This window comes from Nansenia antarctica (genome assembly GCF_963989245.1).
Source record: "Nansenia antarctica genome assembly, chromosome: 5".
Lineage (NCBI taxonomy): Eukaryota > Metazoa > Chordata > Actinopteri > Argentiniformes > Microstomatidae > Nansenia > Nansenia antarctica.
Genome location: NC_137690.1, coordinates 25,932,371 through 25,950,087, shown reverse-complemented (window position 1 = coordinate 25,950,087; position 17,717 = coordinate 25,932,371). Strand labels below are relative to the sequence as shown.

Below are 17,717 nucleotides of genomic sequence, written 5' to 3'. Positions count from 1 at the left end.
AGAGCCCAGTTTTACATCACATTTAAATATTGGTGTAGCTTAACATAGGGATATCAGAAATGGCCAAATCCTCACATAGGCAAAAAACCAAACCTGTCATCAGTCAATACGCACTTATTTTCCTGGACCACTTTCCTGTACAGTATGTTGTCGCTCATAGAGTAGGTCAAGGTTTAAAAGGTTTTGGTTGTGCAATGTTATACTGCAGTAAACTAGCCTTTTAGACATTACACCTTGACATTACAACTACCAGGGGCCATCGTTGAGCAAATCTAATGAACGGGCATGTTGTGAAACAGTAGCTCATTTGCATCTTCACTTTACATTACATTAGTTTTGTATTAATATACATGTTTTTCATTCTGAATTAACAATAATGGCAGCCTGGATGAGTTAAGTAAAGAATAGTTTATTTAAGTTAAATTAAATTAAATACATTTGTAATGATGTCCTTGGATAAACCTTAATTTAGAACAAATCATGTCTTCTTGGACACAAAGTATTTCAGACATGGTATATACACTCACTTAACACTTTACTAGGAACACCTGTACACCTTCTCATTCATTCAGGTGGTGTAATGGTGTGGGGAATGTTTTCTTGGCACACTTTGTGCTTGTTAATACCAATCAATCATCGCTTGAATGCCTTAGCCTAATTGTTGCTGACCATGTGTATCCCTTCGTAGCCACAATGTACCCATCTTCTAATAGGTACTTACAGCATGATAATGCACCATGTCACAAAGCAAAAGTCTGAACAATGAGTTCAGTATTCTTCAGTGACCTTCCCTTTCACCAGACCTGAATCCAATAGAAAGCCTGTTGGATGTGGTAGAACGGCCTGATGCAATCATGTCATCATAGACAAGAAAGGAACATTTCCAACATCTTGTGGAATCAATGAAATGAAGAATTGAGGCTGTTTTGAGAGCAATGGGAGGCCCTACCCAGTATTGGTATAGTGTTCCTAATAAAGTGTTCGGTGAGTGTATGTGGCAGTTTGTCCGCAAAATTGCATATTAATAACTCAGTGATATAATGTTTCTCAGTTGATTATGTGCATTTCAGCAGTAGGCTATATGTGACACAGTCTGATCATTTGGCATGTTGGCAACCAATCGAAATGTTAAGTTTTGAAACACAAGCTACGTTTCAACATTGTTGAGAATCACAACACAAACTCTCTAGTCAAGCCAAAATACTGGAATGCAATGGATTCGGTGAGTAATCCCCACTGCTACCTAGTTAACTATAACACTTACTTACTTTACTACTTACTTTACATTGTTAGCAGGCTCACAAAACAAGCTGTGTTAGCTGACTAGCGATGTGTCATTGATTTTCAACAACGCGGAAATGTATTCACATTTTCTAAAGAAAAGTCTGATCATTACATCGGATCCCGACATGAGGACCAAACCATTAGAACGTGTCACATATGTACACAGCATTAGAACGTGTCACATATGGACACAGCATTACAACGTGTCACATATGGACACAGCATTAGAACGTGTTACATATGGACACAGCATTAGAACGTGTCACATATGGACACAGCATTAGAACGTGTCACATATGGACACAGCATTAGAACGTGTCACATATGGACACAGCATTACAACGTGTCACATATGGACACAGCATTAGAACGTGTCACATATGGACACAGCATTAGAACGTGTCACATATGGACACAGCATTACAACGTGTCACATATGGACACAGCATTAGAACGTGCCACATATGGACACAGCATTAGAACGTGTCACATATGGACACAGCATTACAACGTGTCACATATGGACACAGCATTAGAACGTGTCACATATGGACACAGCATTACAACGTGTCACATATGGACACAGCATTACAACGTGTCACATATGGACACAGCATTAGAACGTGTCACATATGGACACAGCATTAGAACGTGTCACATATGGACACAGCATTAGAACGTGTCACATATGGACACAGCATTAGAACGTGTCACATATGGACACAGCATTACAACGTGTCACATATGGACACAGCATTAGAACGTGTCACATATGGACACAGCATTAGAACGTGTCACATATGGACACAGCATTAGAACGTGTCACATATGGACACAGCATTAGAACGTGTCACATATGGACACAGCATTAGAACGTGTCACAAATGGACACAGCATGCTCATGACACAAAGAGCCCAGTTTGTGTCATAGATTTTCTGCTCCGGCACCTCAAGTTGAACATATTTTACTTCTATGTGCAATGGCGAGAATAAATCTGACAAGGGCGTCAAGGGATAATGGGAGCAGGCCAGGGCCGAATTAACACAGTGTGATGCCCCAGCTTGACGACACTTGAAGTGCTCCCCATACATTTCCATGAATTTATAGCTAAAGTACAGGCTCACTACACAAACTACAGAAATATGTAAGACCCAACCCAAAACCCTGACCTTGGCCCGGTCTGAATTGTTAGCGAGAGGCTGCTTAAATACCATGGGGAGCTGGGTTTGCACTTCACCTTTTTTTTTCGGGTGAGTTCAACGTAGTTCAACGTACAGCCAGCCGCATACCCGATCACAGTTGAACAATGCAGCATATAGCTTTGGTCTGATCCACCTGTCTTACCTATCTGTAATTTTCCCGAACATGAGATTTAAGGGATGGTGGAGGAACTTTAGACCTTTATATAATAATAATAATAATAATAATAATAATAATAATAAGGTAGGCTATAAAGGTCTAAAGGTCTAGTCTCGCCCACTCGCCCTATCATCCATATGGATAATCTGGGGCAGGAGCAGGCTGGTGGGGCTAAAATGAGGTACAGCAAGGGAGAGTATTCTCATATATTCTCTTTATTTCACATTGAGTGGATAAGAGATGGTTACCTTTGCTGAAAATGTGGATGTTTGTCATGTACTATTTAATGTCATATGTTCGTCATGTCATTGCTGTAGCCCTGGACAGTTCTTGATATGTTTGACATTACATTTCTAATCATTTTTAGGCTACCCAGCTTGGAAGTGTGGGCTTTAGGGGTATCTTAACCAGTGTGATGTCTAGGCATGTTGCTATCGGTATATTAAGGAGTGAGCTAAGATAGAGGGAGTCGTGTTCTCTATGACGACTGCATCATAACATGGCAAGATAAGATAACATTAGACAGATGATGGAACCTGATGAACATCTCTGCTGCGATAAGTGAGGCAGTCAGGATGATGAGGGTTCAGTAATTTATACAGACAGGGCAAACTCTTTTCAAATGCCAGTGATATGCGAATCACACTATAGTGGGGGAAGGTGTGAGGGAATAGGTGGGGGAAGGTGAGTGATGTGGGCAGATTGATCAGTAATCTTCTGGTGTCCTTGTAGGTTGTTATCATTAAGCATCACAATAGGCCCTTCGAACATTGCCATCCAACTGATAAACACTTTTAAAATGCTATGGTTCTTTTTTGGTTTATATAAAATAAAACCACTATTATCTGAACTAGGTCAGTCAGAACAAAGCAAAGCAAACAAAAAAGTGTTCGGCTTCAAGTGGCTTCTGTAGTTGCTGGCTTGTTCCACATAGGCTATAGCCTACACAGTAAATCCATGCACACTTTATTGGAAATCTGACTGCTGACTATCTACAATGACAAATTATGCTTAATCAGCTGAAGTTGTTGTTTTTTTAGCTGAAATGTTCACTAGCTATCATGGATGACAACAAACCATGATGAGTATAAGCAGAAACTATAAGTATATAAGTATGAGTATAAGCAGTATAATTGGTTGAATCAATTTAACAGTGATTCAATTGAGTACTGTGCGTCACAATCGAGTAACGTTGTTATCTATTACCTTATTTGAAACATTAATGGAGCTATGAATAAAACTATGAATTAGCCTTCAATGTGACACATTTGAAGCCATTTTAAGTTAAATAAAACAATGTAGCATGTTGGAAAAAGATATTCCTCTTCAGACAGTGTTGAATATAATGTATGAGACTTATGAGATCAGAATTGTGATGCATCAATAGCTTATGTTTGTCTCTTCTCTGATCAACTGCTAGCCAAATCTGAGTTTTTTTGATATTCTATAACAGGATATTGAAGATTTCAGATAATTCTTCTCAAGGACTGCTTTTTGAATTGTTGCTGTCCCAAAACACCCTTACAACAGCTTGTAGGTAATAATAATGTGTTGCGAAAGTCTTTAAGTATTTGACAATCAATTGTTACAGAAGTTGAAATTCAACCTAACTTTTATCTTACTGTGTACTCTATGTGGACAGTCTTGTTTCTCTCTCCCGACTCCCTGTGGTATGAATATACACACACTCACACCAGAAGAGTAGAAGCACACAGTGCAGTGTCCCTGGAGGAGTTTGGGGGGTGCCTCATTTACGGACAGAGCATGTTCAGTCAGGACACTCACCTTGATTTAACCATGTATTAGATGAACATGGTACATACAAACACATTTAAGCTTGGCGTAATTGTATGGCGCTGCTCTATATAGCTCCCTGTGGAGTTTCAACAACCATAACAAACAAATACCATTATGGCAGGGAGCCCATGACTTGTTAAAGCCCTGTAGGTAGGCTAAATACAGAGCAACCAAGCGAGTGGAGGCTGGGGGCAGTGGGTGGGACAAACAACAAATCTTGCTCTCATAGCCAGTGGTGGAGTGTTACAATGCGTCTGCTTTTAAGACTTACATGAACATGTGATAGACGTTTTTCCATAAGTGTGTTCGACTTAAAGTACCCTACCTGAATTAACACAAGCTTCATAAATGGCATCTAGGATTGTGATGCCAGAAGCCCTCTAGCTGGCTGTTCCCTCCCCCATGTCCACTGTTCCCAGGCTTTCCTAGGGTTTTGAACCTACAACTCTGCAATTGGTCTGCTTCCAAAAGTTAAACAATACAAAATAAGATAATGTAATTACAATATATTCCTAACTTTTTATTATGAAAAATAGCATTATATAGAGTTACCAGATACAGCTGTCCTGTCATTAAATGCGGTGAAAGCATTTGACAGGGTGGAATCGGCATACTTATTCGAGCTTCTTGAACGATTTGGGCTGGGAGAAAAGTTTTGTAAATAGGTGAAATTATTATATAAAGAACCATGCAGAAATAATTACTAGCAACAATCTATCCATTCCAATTAAAATCAACAGAGGATGCAGACAGGGATGCCCTTTGAGCCCTCTCATGTTTACGATAGTAATTGAGCCCTTAGCAATTGCAATAAGAGTAACACAACCATATCAGGCATATGTATAGGTCAACTTGAACATTGCATAGAATGTGTGGCGATCTAATCATGTTCCTTAAAATTCTGACATATTGCCTCATTAAAAGATTCTGCAATATTTCTGTGTACAAAGTAGCCAATAGCCATATCTGACATATTGCTGCTCAATTCGAATGAGAGAGATAACCCACCCAATTATGTTGGTCACTTCAAGTCAGTTGACAGATTTACATATTTAGGAATACAAATTACCCACAGGTTAGAAGAGAAGTGGTGCAAACTAATTATAGCCCTATTAGCCCTATATGTAAGCATTTTATTTTTATATTTACAGCTCAGGAACAAGTATTGTGCAATGGTTTAGGGAGATGTCTCTCCTTGGCGGTGTGAAAGCCCTATCTGTGTCTACCATTAGAAAAAAAAAACTTTATTAAATCAAAAGTATTTGGGGCCCATTCATAAAATATCTGGAGGACAAGGACTTATCACACTTGCTGGACGAATCTGGGGACGAAAAATTATAGACTCTGTAATAAGCCATTTGAGCAGTTGTTATGAATTGACCAGGAGTAGTGTAGGAGTTGGATATAATCAATGTATCTGTTGCAATATACCATTTTCGTTTGTTTTCCTTTTTATTTTGTATGTGTATGTTTACATTTACATTTTTGGCATTTAGCAGACGCCTATTCCGTCATTTGACTAAGCAAGTGAATCATCAGTTCACCAGTTGCAGCAGGAAGAATAATCTAGCTCAGGCCCAGGACCATTGGCAGTCTCCGTATGTACCGTATGTGCTCAGTTATATTATTACCTCTCCATCCATATATATACCATATATACACTTGTTTGGTAATTCTGGTGAGTTATTTGCATTTATGTATGTACATATAATATACTTTTTTGTAAGATTTGTTTGATCTTTTTCAAAAAACTCAATAAACATATTGTTGAAAATAATAGTATTATATTATTATGAAGAGGTAAGATCACATTATTATTATTATTCAACACATTCACAAAAAAAAAAAAAAAAAACATTTACGGACCAAAGGCGATTGGAGGAGATGAGAAAATTGATGGTTGAAGGTTGAAGAGTGAAGATATAAGATTTAGAGTGAAGAGATATTGAATATTGAACATCCGAAAGATGGCTCATACAACGCCTAGTAAGTTTTGTAATGTATATCTTCACTCTTCACACAATTTTCTCATCTCCTCCAATCGCCTTTGGTCCGTAAATGTTGTGATTGACAACCAGGCCAGCCAATCAGACATTTTAACACATTTAAGAACTGGCCAGCCAGCCAGCCAATCTAGCAGGGTAAAATGTTTTGAGAGAGAGAAGAATCAAATGTTGCCGGTCAAGCAAATGTTGACGATCAGCTGTGCTGCGTGCATTATCGACTTTAGCAGACATGCAAATAAACAACTTTTATTGAGTACAAAATTGATTTTCCTTTGTTCAAAATCGATTTTCCTTTGCGCAAAATGTATTTTCTTTTGCGCAAAAAATTGTTTTTCTCGAAATAATTGTGGCACATAATTAACTCCATACTTCTCCACCATCCAATTTACTTAGTGTTTGCCAATTAGTGGATGTCTTTTCCGCTAAACAGACTAGGAACAGCCAGCCTCCTAAACTCATCACTCATTTGTTAACAAAACCTCAAACTGATTATTACCCACAGAGTTGTGAAATAGAGCGTGCCAGTGAATCTGCACAACAGTCTAAACAGAAAATCACTGAATATATCAAGTCAGAGTAGGAGATCCACTTAAAGGTCCAGAATGTCAAGCTGTCTAAAAGCTTCCTAAAAAAACAAAATTCTTCCTTCCTCTAGCATTTTTTACTGCCAATGGCCTTTGGCCCAAGCATGGATTACTTTTTCTTGCGATGACTGATGGATAGATGATTCACTCACTTAGACAAATGTGACAACATCTGATGCTTTAGTCTGCAAGTAGGGCAAGGTCATTTTTCAGTTTTTTCCAGATTATGAAAGTTATGTGTCATACATTGAAATACAACTGAAACAAATTGAAGAAGGTGTGCGTATTTGATACCCCCCAAATCAACAAACAGAGAAATTCAGCCTCAATGTTTTCAGACACTTTTCATAGGCAGCTAATGAGTGAAAATAATAGCTGGTTAACTGCACCCCCAACCACTCCCCCAGGACAACCACTCCCCCATTACACTACCTGTCATTATCTACCTGTGATCTGTCAGTGGAGTTGTCAGCTAATCCTCAGGAAACAAACTTGCAGGGCTGACATATTTAAATTGTGTGACACAGATGGGAGAAGTGAGTGAGAGCAGTGAGAACTGATATTAACCCTGACTAGGTGGTCCATACACACTATGCAGGACTCTGTACTGAGGCCAACCCCTTGTGCAAGCTGGAAGGAGGTGATACAGGCTGCAGAGACAGGAGTCTATTGTACCCAATTTCCTGTCGTGGGGATGGCTTTGATCCTAGTACATTTCACAGCAGACTGCCTCCACTTATTTTCTACACAGTGTACTGAAGGATATGGTTTCTTAATACTCAATATTATTATTATTTAAGAAAAAAGGGGAACCAAGGCACTCTTATTGTAGAAAAAATTAAAAAGCCTTTATTAGGAGTGGCTATGCCGACGCGTTGCGGTCTTCTGACCTTCCACAGGGCACATGGAGTACTGGTACAAACATTTCACTTATGAAGACAATGAGTGGATTCATTATTATTATTTATTTTGGATTCTACAAAAGGGACAGCATCTGGTTTATCACATGTATCTCTGGGAATAATCATCAGAAACTCACCAAATTTGGACTGTATGTCCGCAGGCAGTTGATGCAAACAGTGAAATAAGAAAGTCAGGAGGTGGAAATTGAAGGTGGAAATTGAATAGATAGTTAAAAATATAAAATATATGATGTGCCTTCCAGAGGGACGGGGCTGCGACTGAAAAGGCCCTATCACCTCAGGTCCAATTAATGCCAACAATCACCAAAACATTCTAGAAACTGTTATCTTGTCATGAAAGCAAGTTGTTTGTCTATTCAAGTTGTTTGTCTATTCAAGTTGTTTGTCTATTCAAGTTGTTTGTCTATTCAATTAGTTTGTCTATTCAGTTAATCCTCTGGTGTCACTCGCCTCTAATAGACACCCCATGCCACCAACACTGCACAGTGAAAGATACAACAGTGCCCTACTGGTGTAATTGTGTTAAAAGAAGGACACAAAACATGTCTTAATTTTAAAAAAGGATATACATTTAATTCAAAGATTTTCTGACATTGCTGATGTATGTCAATATTTTCATATATATCAACAGATAGATCTGTTTTGACAGGTAGATATTTGCCCAACATTTAGGATGCAACTGTGCTTTCATCCAGAATTATATTGGAGCACTCTAAAGGGTCACATGCACAGAACTCAATGCATGGCAAGCCGGCTGCAATACAAGGAAAACCCCTTTCCCTGCTACACTGTTTGTCCTTGCAGTACAGGTGAGTACATCTCTCAGTACATCCATCGTTGGGTTCAGTAGATCAGGCATAGTGATTCCCAACCAGATGATGGTAAGAATGAATGACAGCCACACAAACCGTACTCTCATAATACAGTATGATCATGTCACACTGTTTAACTATGTGTAACATTTTTAAGCCTTATCCCTTGAACATGAAGTTTTTGCATATACTTTTGCATATTACTTAAAATGTGCTCTTCTGAGACTGGAGCACTTATTAGTCCAACTACCAAACTGGGCTCCATGGGGGAACTGTACTGGTCACCTTCCCCCGAACTCAGGAAAAACCCCAAACAGACACTGATTCCAACACCATCCAAATAATTGTATATGATCTTCTGTGTCCGGTATTTTGCCACATCTAGTCTCTTTGAAAGAGTCGCTCACATAGAGTAGTTCTGTTACTTACCTTTTAATGTTTTGCAGGTGCTGTGATGCTTCATTGTCCTACGCAAGATTGTGCTTAAAGTCTCATTCTTGTGTGTGGCAAATGAGTATACCGCATGTATATTTTATATGGCAGGATAATGCCCCACTTCACAAACAACAGTTTTTGGGAGGCCATATGGCATGAGATGTACAGTACCTAATTAATCATGCTTGTAGTGGGAGGGGGAAGGGATCAGGAGTAGGAACGATTAAAATGGTTAAATATTCAACAAATCCATAAATAGCTCATCAGTTATTTATTGCTGATGTGGAAATACAGAGGCTCTGTAGAGGGACCACAGCTGTGTAGCTGTTTGTATCAACGGTATAAACTGGTTAAAGATCACCTAATAGAACATACAGATACTGCCCCTGTTGCAAGTCATGTCTAAGCATAGGTAAACTTCATCTGCTACCATATGATATAATATGCATTACTTGGTTGGCATTAAGTGAATTTATATTAATTCTCTCTACCATCAGGAGGCATATCACGATGGGACATTTGTACATTCTTTTTTTGATGGGATGCTGTGTAGGAACGAATCCAAAGGAGGATTAATATGTTATGACTTCTTTTTCCACAAACAAACAATTAATTGGAATAATTCAGGTTATGGTATGTTTAACTATGCGTTTATCGGCAAACGGGAGAGAGGTCAAGGCACAGGGGACTGTACGATGAACTGCATCCTCCCTGAGGTCAGGAGGAGACTCTTCTCAAAGCCAGAATCACGTTTAAGAGATGCTACTTCCATTGTGTCGCTGTTAAATGACCTTGACGTTGTGAAGCTGATCTGAACGCGGCTGAAATGGGATCATGAATGAGTTTCTCTGGTGTTTATTTTATAAAAGATAGCTATGGAACGAGTCATCTCGTCAGGAGAACTAGAGGTGTTGTTGAACGATAGTTAGATAGTAATGTCTGATATGGCCTGTTCAACTAACAACGACTAAAAAGTGAGGCAACACTGATGATGTCATGAGTTTCAGTACATTGTACAGGCTAATGTGGGTGAGGGCTCACACTGCCTTAAAAACACTTGGCTTAATCCTGGTACCCCCCCCCCCATGAACCCCTTCACTGACAAAGTGAACCCCTCAATAAAGTTAGAGTGGTACTGAGTTGTTATGGGTCGTATGAGATGGAATCTCATAGGGGAATATACATCCCGGGGTATTTTGTCTCAATTAAATCACTACAACCTATACAATATCATCTGTTGAAGTCCTTTCTGCATTTCAAATGGGCCCCAACATTGTATTCTATGGCTATGCTTAATGACTTGCATACATAAGCATTTTAGAAAAGGAAGGCAGAATTCCTGATGTAGCCATAAATTGCTATCGTTTCCGCCTCAGTTGCTATGTTGCAATACTGTTATCCACCATGGCTTTCTGGCCTCGGCCTCGCCTTTGTGTCCTCTTGGCTTTACAGTATTTTTCCCTGTGATGCATGTAATCAGTCACTCCCAGTGCATCTTCCTTCACACTCCCATCAGTAAATAATGTGCATTAGAACTACACCTACACTTCCATATGATTTCCCTTTAGAAAGCTGAATTCGTTCAGTTGATGTATTGTTTTTGTATCTGGTTCTGTAGAGATGGCTATATGTCCATACGTCCCTCCCGTCCCCCCACACTGGGGTTTGGGTTCAACAATTTATTTTATTTATTTATTTTATTTCATTTTACAATATAAACAAGAAACAACTCAAAGACACCCGCATACACAAAAGAGTATATAAAGAAAACCAAGTTAGTTGTTCCACTTCTCTGCTCTCCACACCTGGATCAGTGTGGGATAAATCATATTTGGATATATCAGGATTGGTGTAATGTGTTCAAATGTATTTGTTTTAGTTAGGACCTAGCAGCGGTGTTTTGGATGAGCTGCAATTTGCGAACAGCTCCTTTAGATAGGCCTGTTAGTAGGACAGCTCCTTTAGATAGGCCTGTTAGTAGAACAGCTCCTTTAGATAGGCCTGTTAGTAGACCAGCTCTTTTAGATAGGTGTAACCCAGACCTATAGAGCCTATTAGACATACACATACACTACACAGACATGATAAATAGGAAATCAAATACTTAACTAAATGAATTAATTCTAACCTACTAGATACAAAAAAGCAGTCAACAATAATTTAATTAATATTTATTAAAACACTTGTAGTGATGTTTCACGTAATAAATGTGAGCAATGATAGAGCGAGAGAGAGAGATTTATGAAGATAGATGTGGGACTTTATTCATGAGGTTGTAGGTTCATTTTGTGCACATGTATCTTGAAAGTTGCACTTGCAGATTTTATTTGAGAACTTGTATAATAAATATTTGCACTTGTATCTTGAAAGTTGCACTTGTAAAATAAATATTTGCACTTGTATCTTGACATTTGCACTTGCAGATTCGATTTGAGAACTTGTACAATAAATATTTGCAGTTGTATCTTGAAAGTTGCACTGGCAGATTTGCGACTTTCGCTGCTCGAGTTAAGTCCCATTTCTTGCAGTCGGCTTGGGACAAAACAAATCTGTAACTTGTAAAGCTGGATGTGAGAGCGCAGGGAAGGGCGGGCATGCAATGATTGATTGACCAATCACAAGAGAGCATTTTCGAGTGGGCATTGAGTGATTGACTGCAGTGATTGACCAATCACAGAACATTTTCGAGAGGCTTTCGATGTAAAGCTCAGTCCAGTGGTCTCACCTACGAAGGCATGATCTCACACTCTATAAAAATGTTATAAATATAATACAAATCAGGATAAAAGTCAGAAAAAAAAATCAGAATAAAAGTCAGAAAAAAAAAATCAGAATAAAAGTCTAAAAACAAAATGTTCAGAATAAAAGTTTTTTAAAAAACCATTTCAGAATAAAAGTCCCAAAAGTTTTTGGGGGGACTTTTATTCTGAAATGTTTGGGGGGGGACTTTTATTCAGAATTTTTTGGGGGGGGACTTTTATTCTGAATTTTTTGGGGGGGTCTTTTATTCAGATTTCTTTTTTTTCGGACCTTTATTCAGATTTTTTTTTTTAGACTTTTATTCTGAAATAAAAAAAAATCGGACTTTTATTCTGAAATAAATGAATTCGGTTGTTAAGTCTGACATCAAACGTGACGTTTAGCAATTTCCGGGACAAACCAGAAATTCCCTGCACCAGAGTACCAGTGTACTCTGATCTATTCATACAACAAGGGACACCGCATTTCCCGTTTTTCCCATAATTTGTCAGTGTCTCTGAGCTTCTGAAAAGCGCTATATAAATATAATGAATTATTATTATTACTGAGGCATTTCGAAGACAGCGCCTCAGCCAACTTTGGACCCGGATACACGTCACGACTTAACAACCGAATATAGGCTACATAAGTTTAGTTCCTATACAATGTCATCTGTTGAAGTCCTTTTAATAGCACATATAGAATTGTTATCCACTTTGTTATTTGTTATCCACTTACAGTATATGAAATTATTTTGTCATGACATGATTGTGTGGGCCCAGAGTTTCCCCCCATAGCACCGGACCTGGCTCTACAGCACTGGACCTGGTTCTACAGCACTGGACCTGGCTCTACAGCACTGGACCTGGTTCTACAGCACTGGACCTGGTTCAACAGCACTGGACCTGGTTCTACAGCACTGGACCTGGTTCTACAGCACTGGACCTGGTTCAACAGCACTGGACCTGGTTCTACAGCACTGGACCTGGTTCAACAGCACTGGACCTGGCTCTACAGCATTGGACCTGGTTCTACAGCACTGGACCTGGTTCTACAGCACTGGACCTGGCTCTACAGCACTGGACCTGGTTCTACAGCACTGGACCTGGCTCTTCAGCACTGGACCTGGTTCTACAGCACTGTACCTGGTTTTACAGCACTGGACCTGGTTCTACAGCACTGGACCTGGTTCTACAGCACTGGACCTGGTTCTACAGTATCTCTTATGAGTTCTTTAGCACTAGCTGCCCTTCATTATTGTGACATTTTATTGTGACATTACATTTGTGATTTCTATACCACATAAATTCCATGTATGGATCATCAGAGGAAAGATCCGGCTGTCAATATGATGCATTTGCCTGATGCTATACCAACAGGTGAAATGCACAATATGTTTATGCTGTCAATATGAGGCGTTTTAATTATGCGTTAGATACTAAGCCTACATAGTGCCAATGTAGACGTGCTATCTAATTATTCGATTAGATTACTTTTCATGCAGTACTTTTTCCGATCACTATGGGGTCCTGGTCAGACTTTGATTCTACCACTATGTCTTTGTGTGTGTTGTTCACAGCCAAGTGTTGGTTATTTTCTGTCGCAAATATGATTTGATACTTGATATGTAGTTTTGTCCAGATGGAGAATTACTTTAATCTGAAAAAAGAATTCACAGGTACAATATGATTTAATACTTGATATGTAATTTTGTCCAGATGGAGAATTCTTTTAATCTGAAACAAGAATTCATTTAGCTGCAGCTCATGGGGTCAAGGACTTATTCATGATTGTCATTTGCATGACCTGGAGCATAAGATTATGCTCACAGGTGACAGTATTCTTTCAACGCCTCAAAATAACCACTAACATTGAACATACATATTCTTATGACTCATTTCAGATGGCTTGACGTCAGACTTAAAACTCCGTAGGCGATTGCTTTTGGAATAGAAATTGGGCTGTTCATTCCATGGTTCATTTCTATTTCAGATTCAGTCCTCTGCGGCATAAACCATGATGAAAACTATGTCATGCTTTTGACAGATGGCTATGACACGCTATCCTCTGCAACATCTGACACTTGCCACTGGCACTTGCCAGTGCCAAAACAATGGAACATAGTCCACACACCATGCCGCTCTGGGAAAACACTGTGATTCTCTTGCTCAGGGGATACACACAGCAGCCAGTGGCACAGACATGCATAGGTGGATCTGGAGAGGTGTGTCATTGGCTTGCCATGCTCGATTAACCTCATAGGAGCCAACGGACCCCATGGGCATCCGAAGTGATATAAAGAGTTTACCTCGATCAATTCTCTTCATCGATATCACATTTTTTTCACAACTTTGCATGCTATACGATGCCACCATTTTTTTCCAGAGACGGTACACACGGCCTAAGTCACATCCAGTTTTCTCCAACTGGAGAATGTGTCATGTCCGGTTTCAACGCCGAATTTCCATACCATTGGTCGGCCAACCCCAAAAAATCCCCCCCCCCCCCAAAAAAAAATCTGATACATGAGAAAGGTCAAAGGTCAAAGATGGTGCCAACATATCTCCAAATGGCCTAAACATATAGGTGTCCGCCTAAACATACCTGTACTAAAACAGGTACAAAGTTGCATTTGCTCACATAACTAGCATCGACTTTGGCACAAGTACTAATAAGACCCTGGAGTACTGATTCCTAGATGATTTGGGCTTCGTTATCAGGTTTTCAAGGTGATATTCACTGTAAAAGCTTTTTTTTTTTTGGGGCGGAGACTGAATTTGAGATGTTTTATAATGTTCTAGCTCTATTTGCTCTGACACAGTAACATAGATTTTGACACTTCTACAGCCACCCCACAGGTGTTAGCTTTCATTTGATAACAATATCATTATGAAGGCCCTTGTGATTGTGGAGATATTCTATATTCACTGTGGGCATGTCATTTCGAGCAGAAAACCAGAAAAATGAGGTGGATAAGATGTGGATAAAGAGGATGGTTCCAATCCCCTTTCCCCTTTGGTGAAATGAATCCTGGGTATTCTGTAGGAAGGACTCCTCTCCCTCAGGCATGCTTGAGTTTATTGGTTTTCCACTGCAGATCATTTAATAGGGAAAAGATCAAAATGGCTCGGGGGTTAGTAGTTAGTTAGGTTAGGAGTTAGTTATGTCATATTTGATTTCAAAACAATGCACATTATTCTTTGTAAAATCATGGATGTGAGGCATGCAGCCATTTACATTTTGACATTTGACATTCAGGAGACATCCAAAGCGACTTACAACAAATACATTTAAGTAAGTGAATCATTGTTTCCTAACTGGAGCATTGCGATTCCTCACTTTGTTTAAGTTGTATGAAGCATTCATAGGCATGGTCTAAGTTGTCCTCTAAATATGCTAATTCCCAGGGAATTACGGCTAAATCCCTCTGAAGTTCCTCACAATTGAATCCCTTAAAACTCCTCTTTACTATTACTCTGGGTGGTCTTTTGGAATCTTGGTTATTTTAGTTACAGATACAATAATTATCGTGGTCTGACCACTAGTAAAAATCTGATCAATGCATGTCTCAGTACATACGCCATTCCTTATTGAAGATCTTATTGCATTTCTTACCCTCTGTTTCATATTGCATCCATCTGTATCTCAGTAATTTCATTTTGTTAGTGTTCTTGTTATCACTCCAATTAGTATTCAGATCTCCCATGAAACATGTCCTATTCTCATTAGTTGCATTATCTAGACTAGTACATAACTCATCTAAATATTTGTTTTTATTATTTTATTTATTATTACCCATTTGAGCTAGGGGTATATGCACATCCAATTATTAGAGTTTTTTTTTAAAGGTAGATGCATCTGTATCCATATAGCCCCAAGGTGAGTCATTGTTAGGTCATCTCTCTTTTTGAAAGGCAAATTATTTTTAATATACATTTCCACACCTCCCCCACTCCGATTCTTATCCTTTCTTATGAGATTATACCCATTAACATGGATTTGCCCATCAGTGATAGAACTGCCTATAGATGTGACTCAGTGATTGCTATTACATTAATATTATTAGTATTTAACATATTTCATTAATCTAATTTGGCAAACTACAAACATTTATAAGAGCAATATGTAATCCTTCTTAGGTAATTGTAGATTAACAGAACCGGCTTGGATCATTCGATTTACGACAGTTTGAATGTTGACATCAAATATCTATCATCAAAATAACCGGGGAGTTGTCACAATCACTCAGGAGCCTGTGTTCTTTCATTATGGGATAGAGTATCTTCCTCCTGTTGATGATTTCATGGGGAAATTGATCATTTACACCAAACGTTGTGCCCTTAAGCTCTTTTCCTCGTTCTTTGTGTTTAAAATATAAACAATTGGCATAATTGGTCTATCCTTCAATACCTTACCTATTCTGTGGACTCGGGAGAAGGTGACATTTGTTACCACTCCACTTAGCAATTTCAGCTGTTCTACAAGGTCTTCACAACAGTTTCACAGTCAGCATTGTCCTCCTCAGCAATTCCTGAGAAAACCAAGTTGTCCCTCATCGAACGACATTGTTGGTCAAGCAAGGTTTCAACCCTACTTTTCATGTTTTGCCGTGTGGGTAGAGTCTGACTGGTTGGGGTGGATTTGAGGGGAAGGGAGAAAGATAGAAAATGATGATCAGAAACTGGAAGAATGGTAACAGTGAGGTTTGAGTGGGAGGACCTGATGCAGACAATGTTGAGCTGATTGCCTGACTTATGAGTCAGAGGAGAGTGGGACAGGGTAAGGTCAAAGGAGGAGAGAAGGTCAAGTACTCCAGAAATGTGAAGTATTTATCCACTCGTCATGTTTGGTCAAATTCGCCCACACTTCAGTACCTCCTGAGAGTGACATGCTGAGACTCCCACAACAATTATACTTTACAATAAACTTTAATGAACACATTCCCACAAACATTGTCCTTGAGCAAATTAGTGGCACATTAAAAGCATTAACTAGCTGACATAGACTTACTAATCATAGCGGTATACTCATGTGTTCTTAATGTCAAATATCACTGAACTGTTCAACTGCAACATAAATATCACAAAGCTGTTCATTATCATATCACCCATCAAACACAATCAACTATTCATATTTTTTCAAAGCAATGTTTTTTCCCAATGTGTATTTTTTATTTACAGAGAAATAATGGGAACATTAGTTTACAAGAGACCGTAGTTTAAAAAATAACTGGACTGAATTGACAACACAAATTAAAAGAAGGTTTGACAGAAATATTTCCTATGTGCACAAACAACACATTGTGAAATCAAGTCATTTATGTTCATTACATTTGTAATAGCCATGTATTCCCTGTGAAAAAATAACACCAATATGGATCTAGTGTTTGAGAAACAGTTGACACAATATACAGCAGTTAATACATGAAAGCTATTCCACTTGGATTGTTTGGACTTGCAGGCAATACCATGAAAGAAAACAATCAAGAATATCTAAAAAACACTCACACAAAATAGATATTCATTGATGTTCTACATAACTCTAATCATTCATTGTTCTGTGGTTATAACCAATCAATCGCAATGGCACAGGCTTTTCTTCTTAACCCTGAAATCTTGTTTTGTTCTCCTCATAGGTCTGCCGAGACAGATGGAAAAACAAATCACTCAGATTTGCCTTTTTTATTAGACAAATTATTTGTATAAAAACAAAGTACACTTTGTGCTGCTGCCTATCTTCCGCCGTAGACTGAAACCCCATCTCTTCAGGCTACACCT

At 38.8% G+C, this 17,717-nt stretch overlaps 1 protein-coding gene across 1 annotated transcript in view; it reads left to right on the top strand.

Moving 5' to 3' along the window:
• Positions 1 to 13,169, top strand: part of adamts3 (ADAM metallopeptidase with thrombospondin type 1 motif, 3) — a gene marked incomplete at both ends in the record, with an annotated part of 107,656 nt that extends 94,487 nt beyond the window's left edge. The window contains 2 exons of the mRNA XM_080531521.1: positions 8,759 to 8,763; positions 12,738 to 13,169. Coding sequence (XP_080387647.1) covers positions 8,759 to 8,763; positions 12,738 to 13,169 — 437 coding nt within the window. The remainder of the gene's footprint in view (positions 1 to 8,758; positions 8,764 to 12,737) is intronic.
• Positions 13,170 to 17,717: the final 4,548 nt, after the last annotated feature.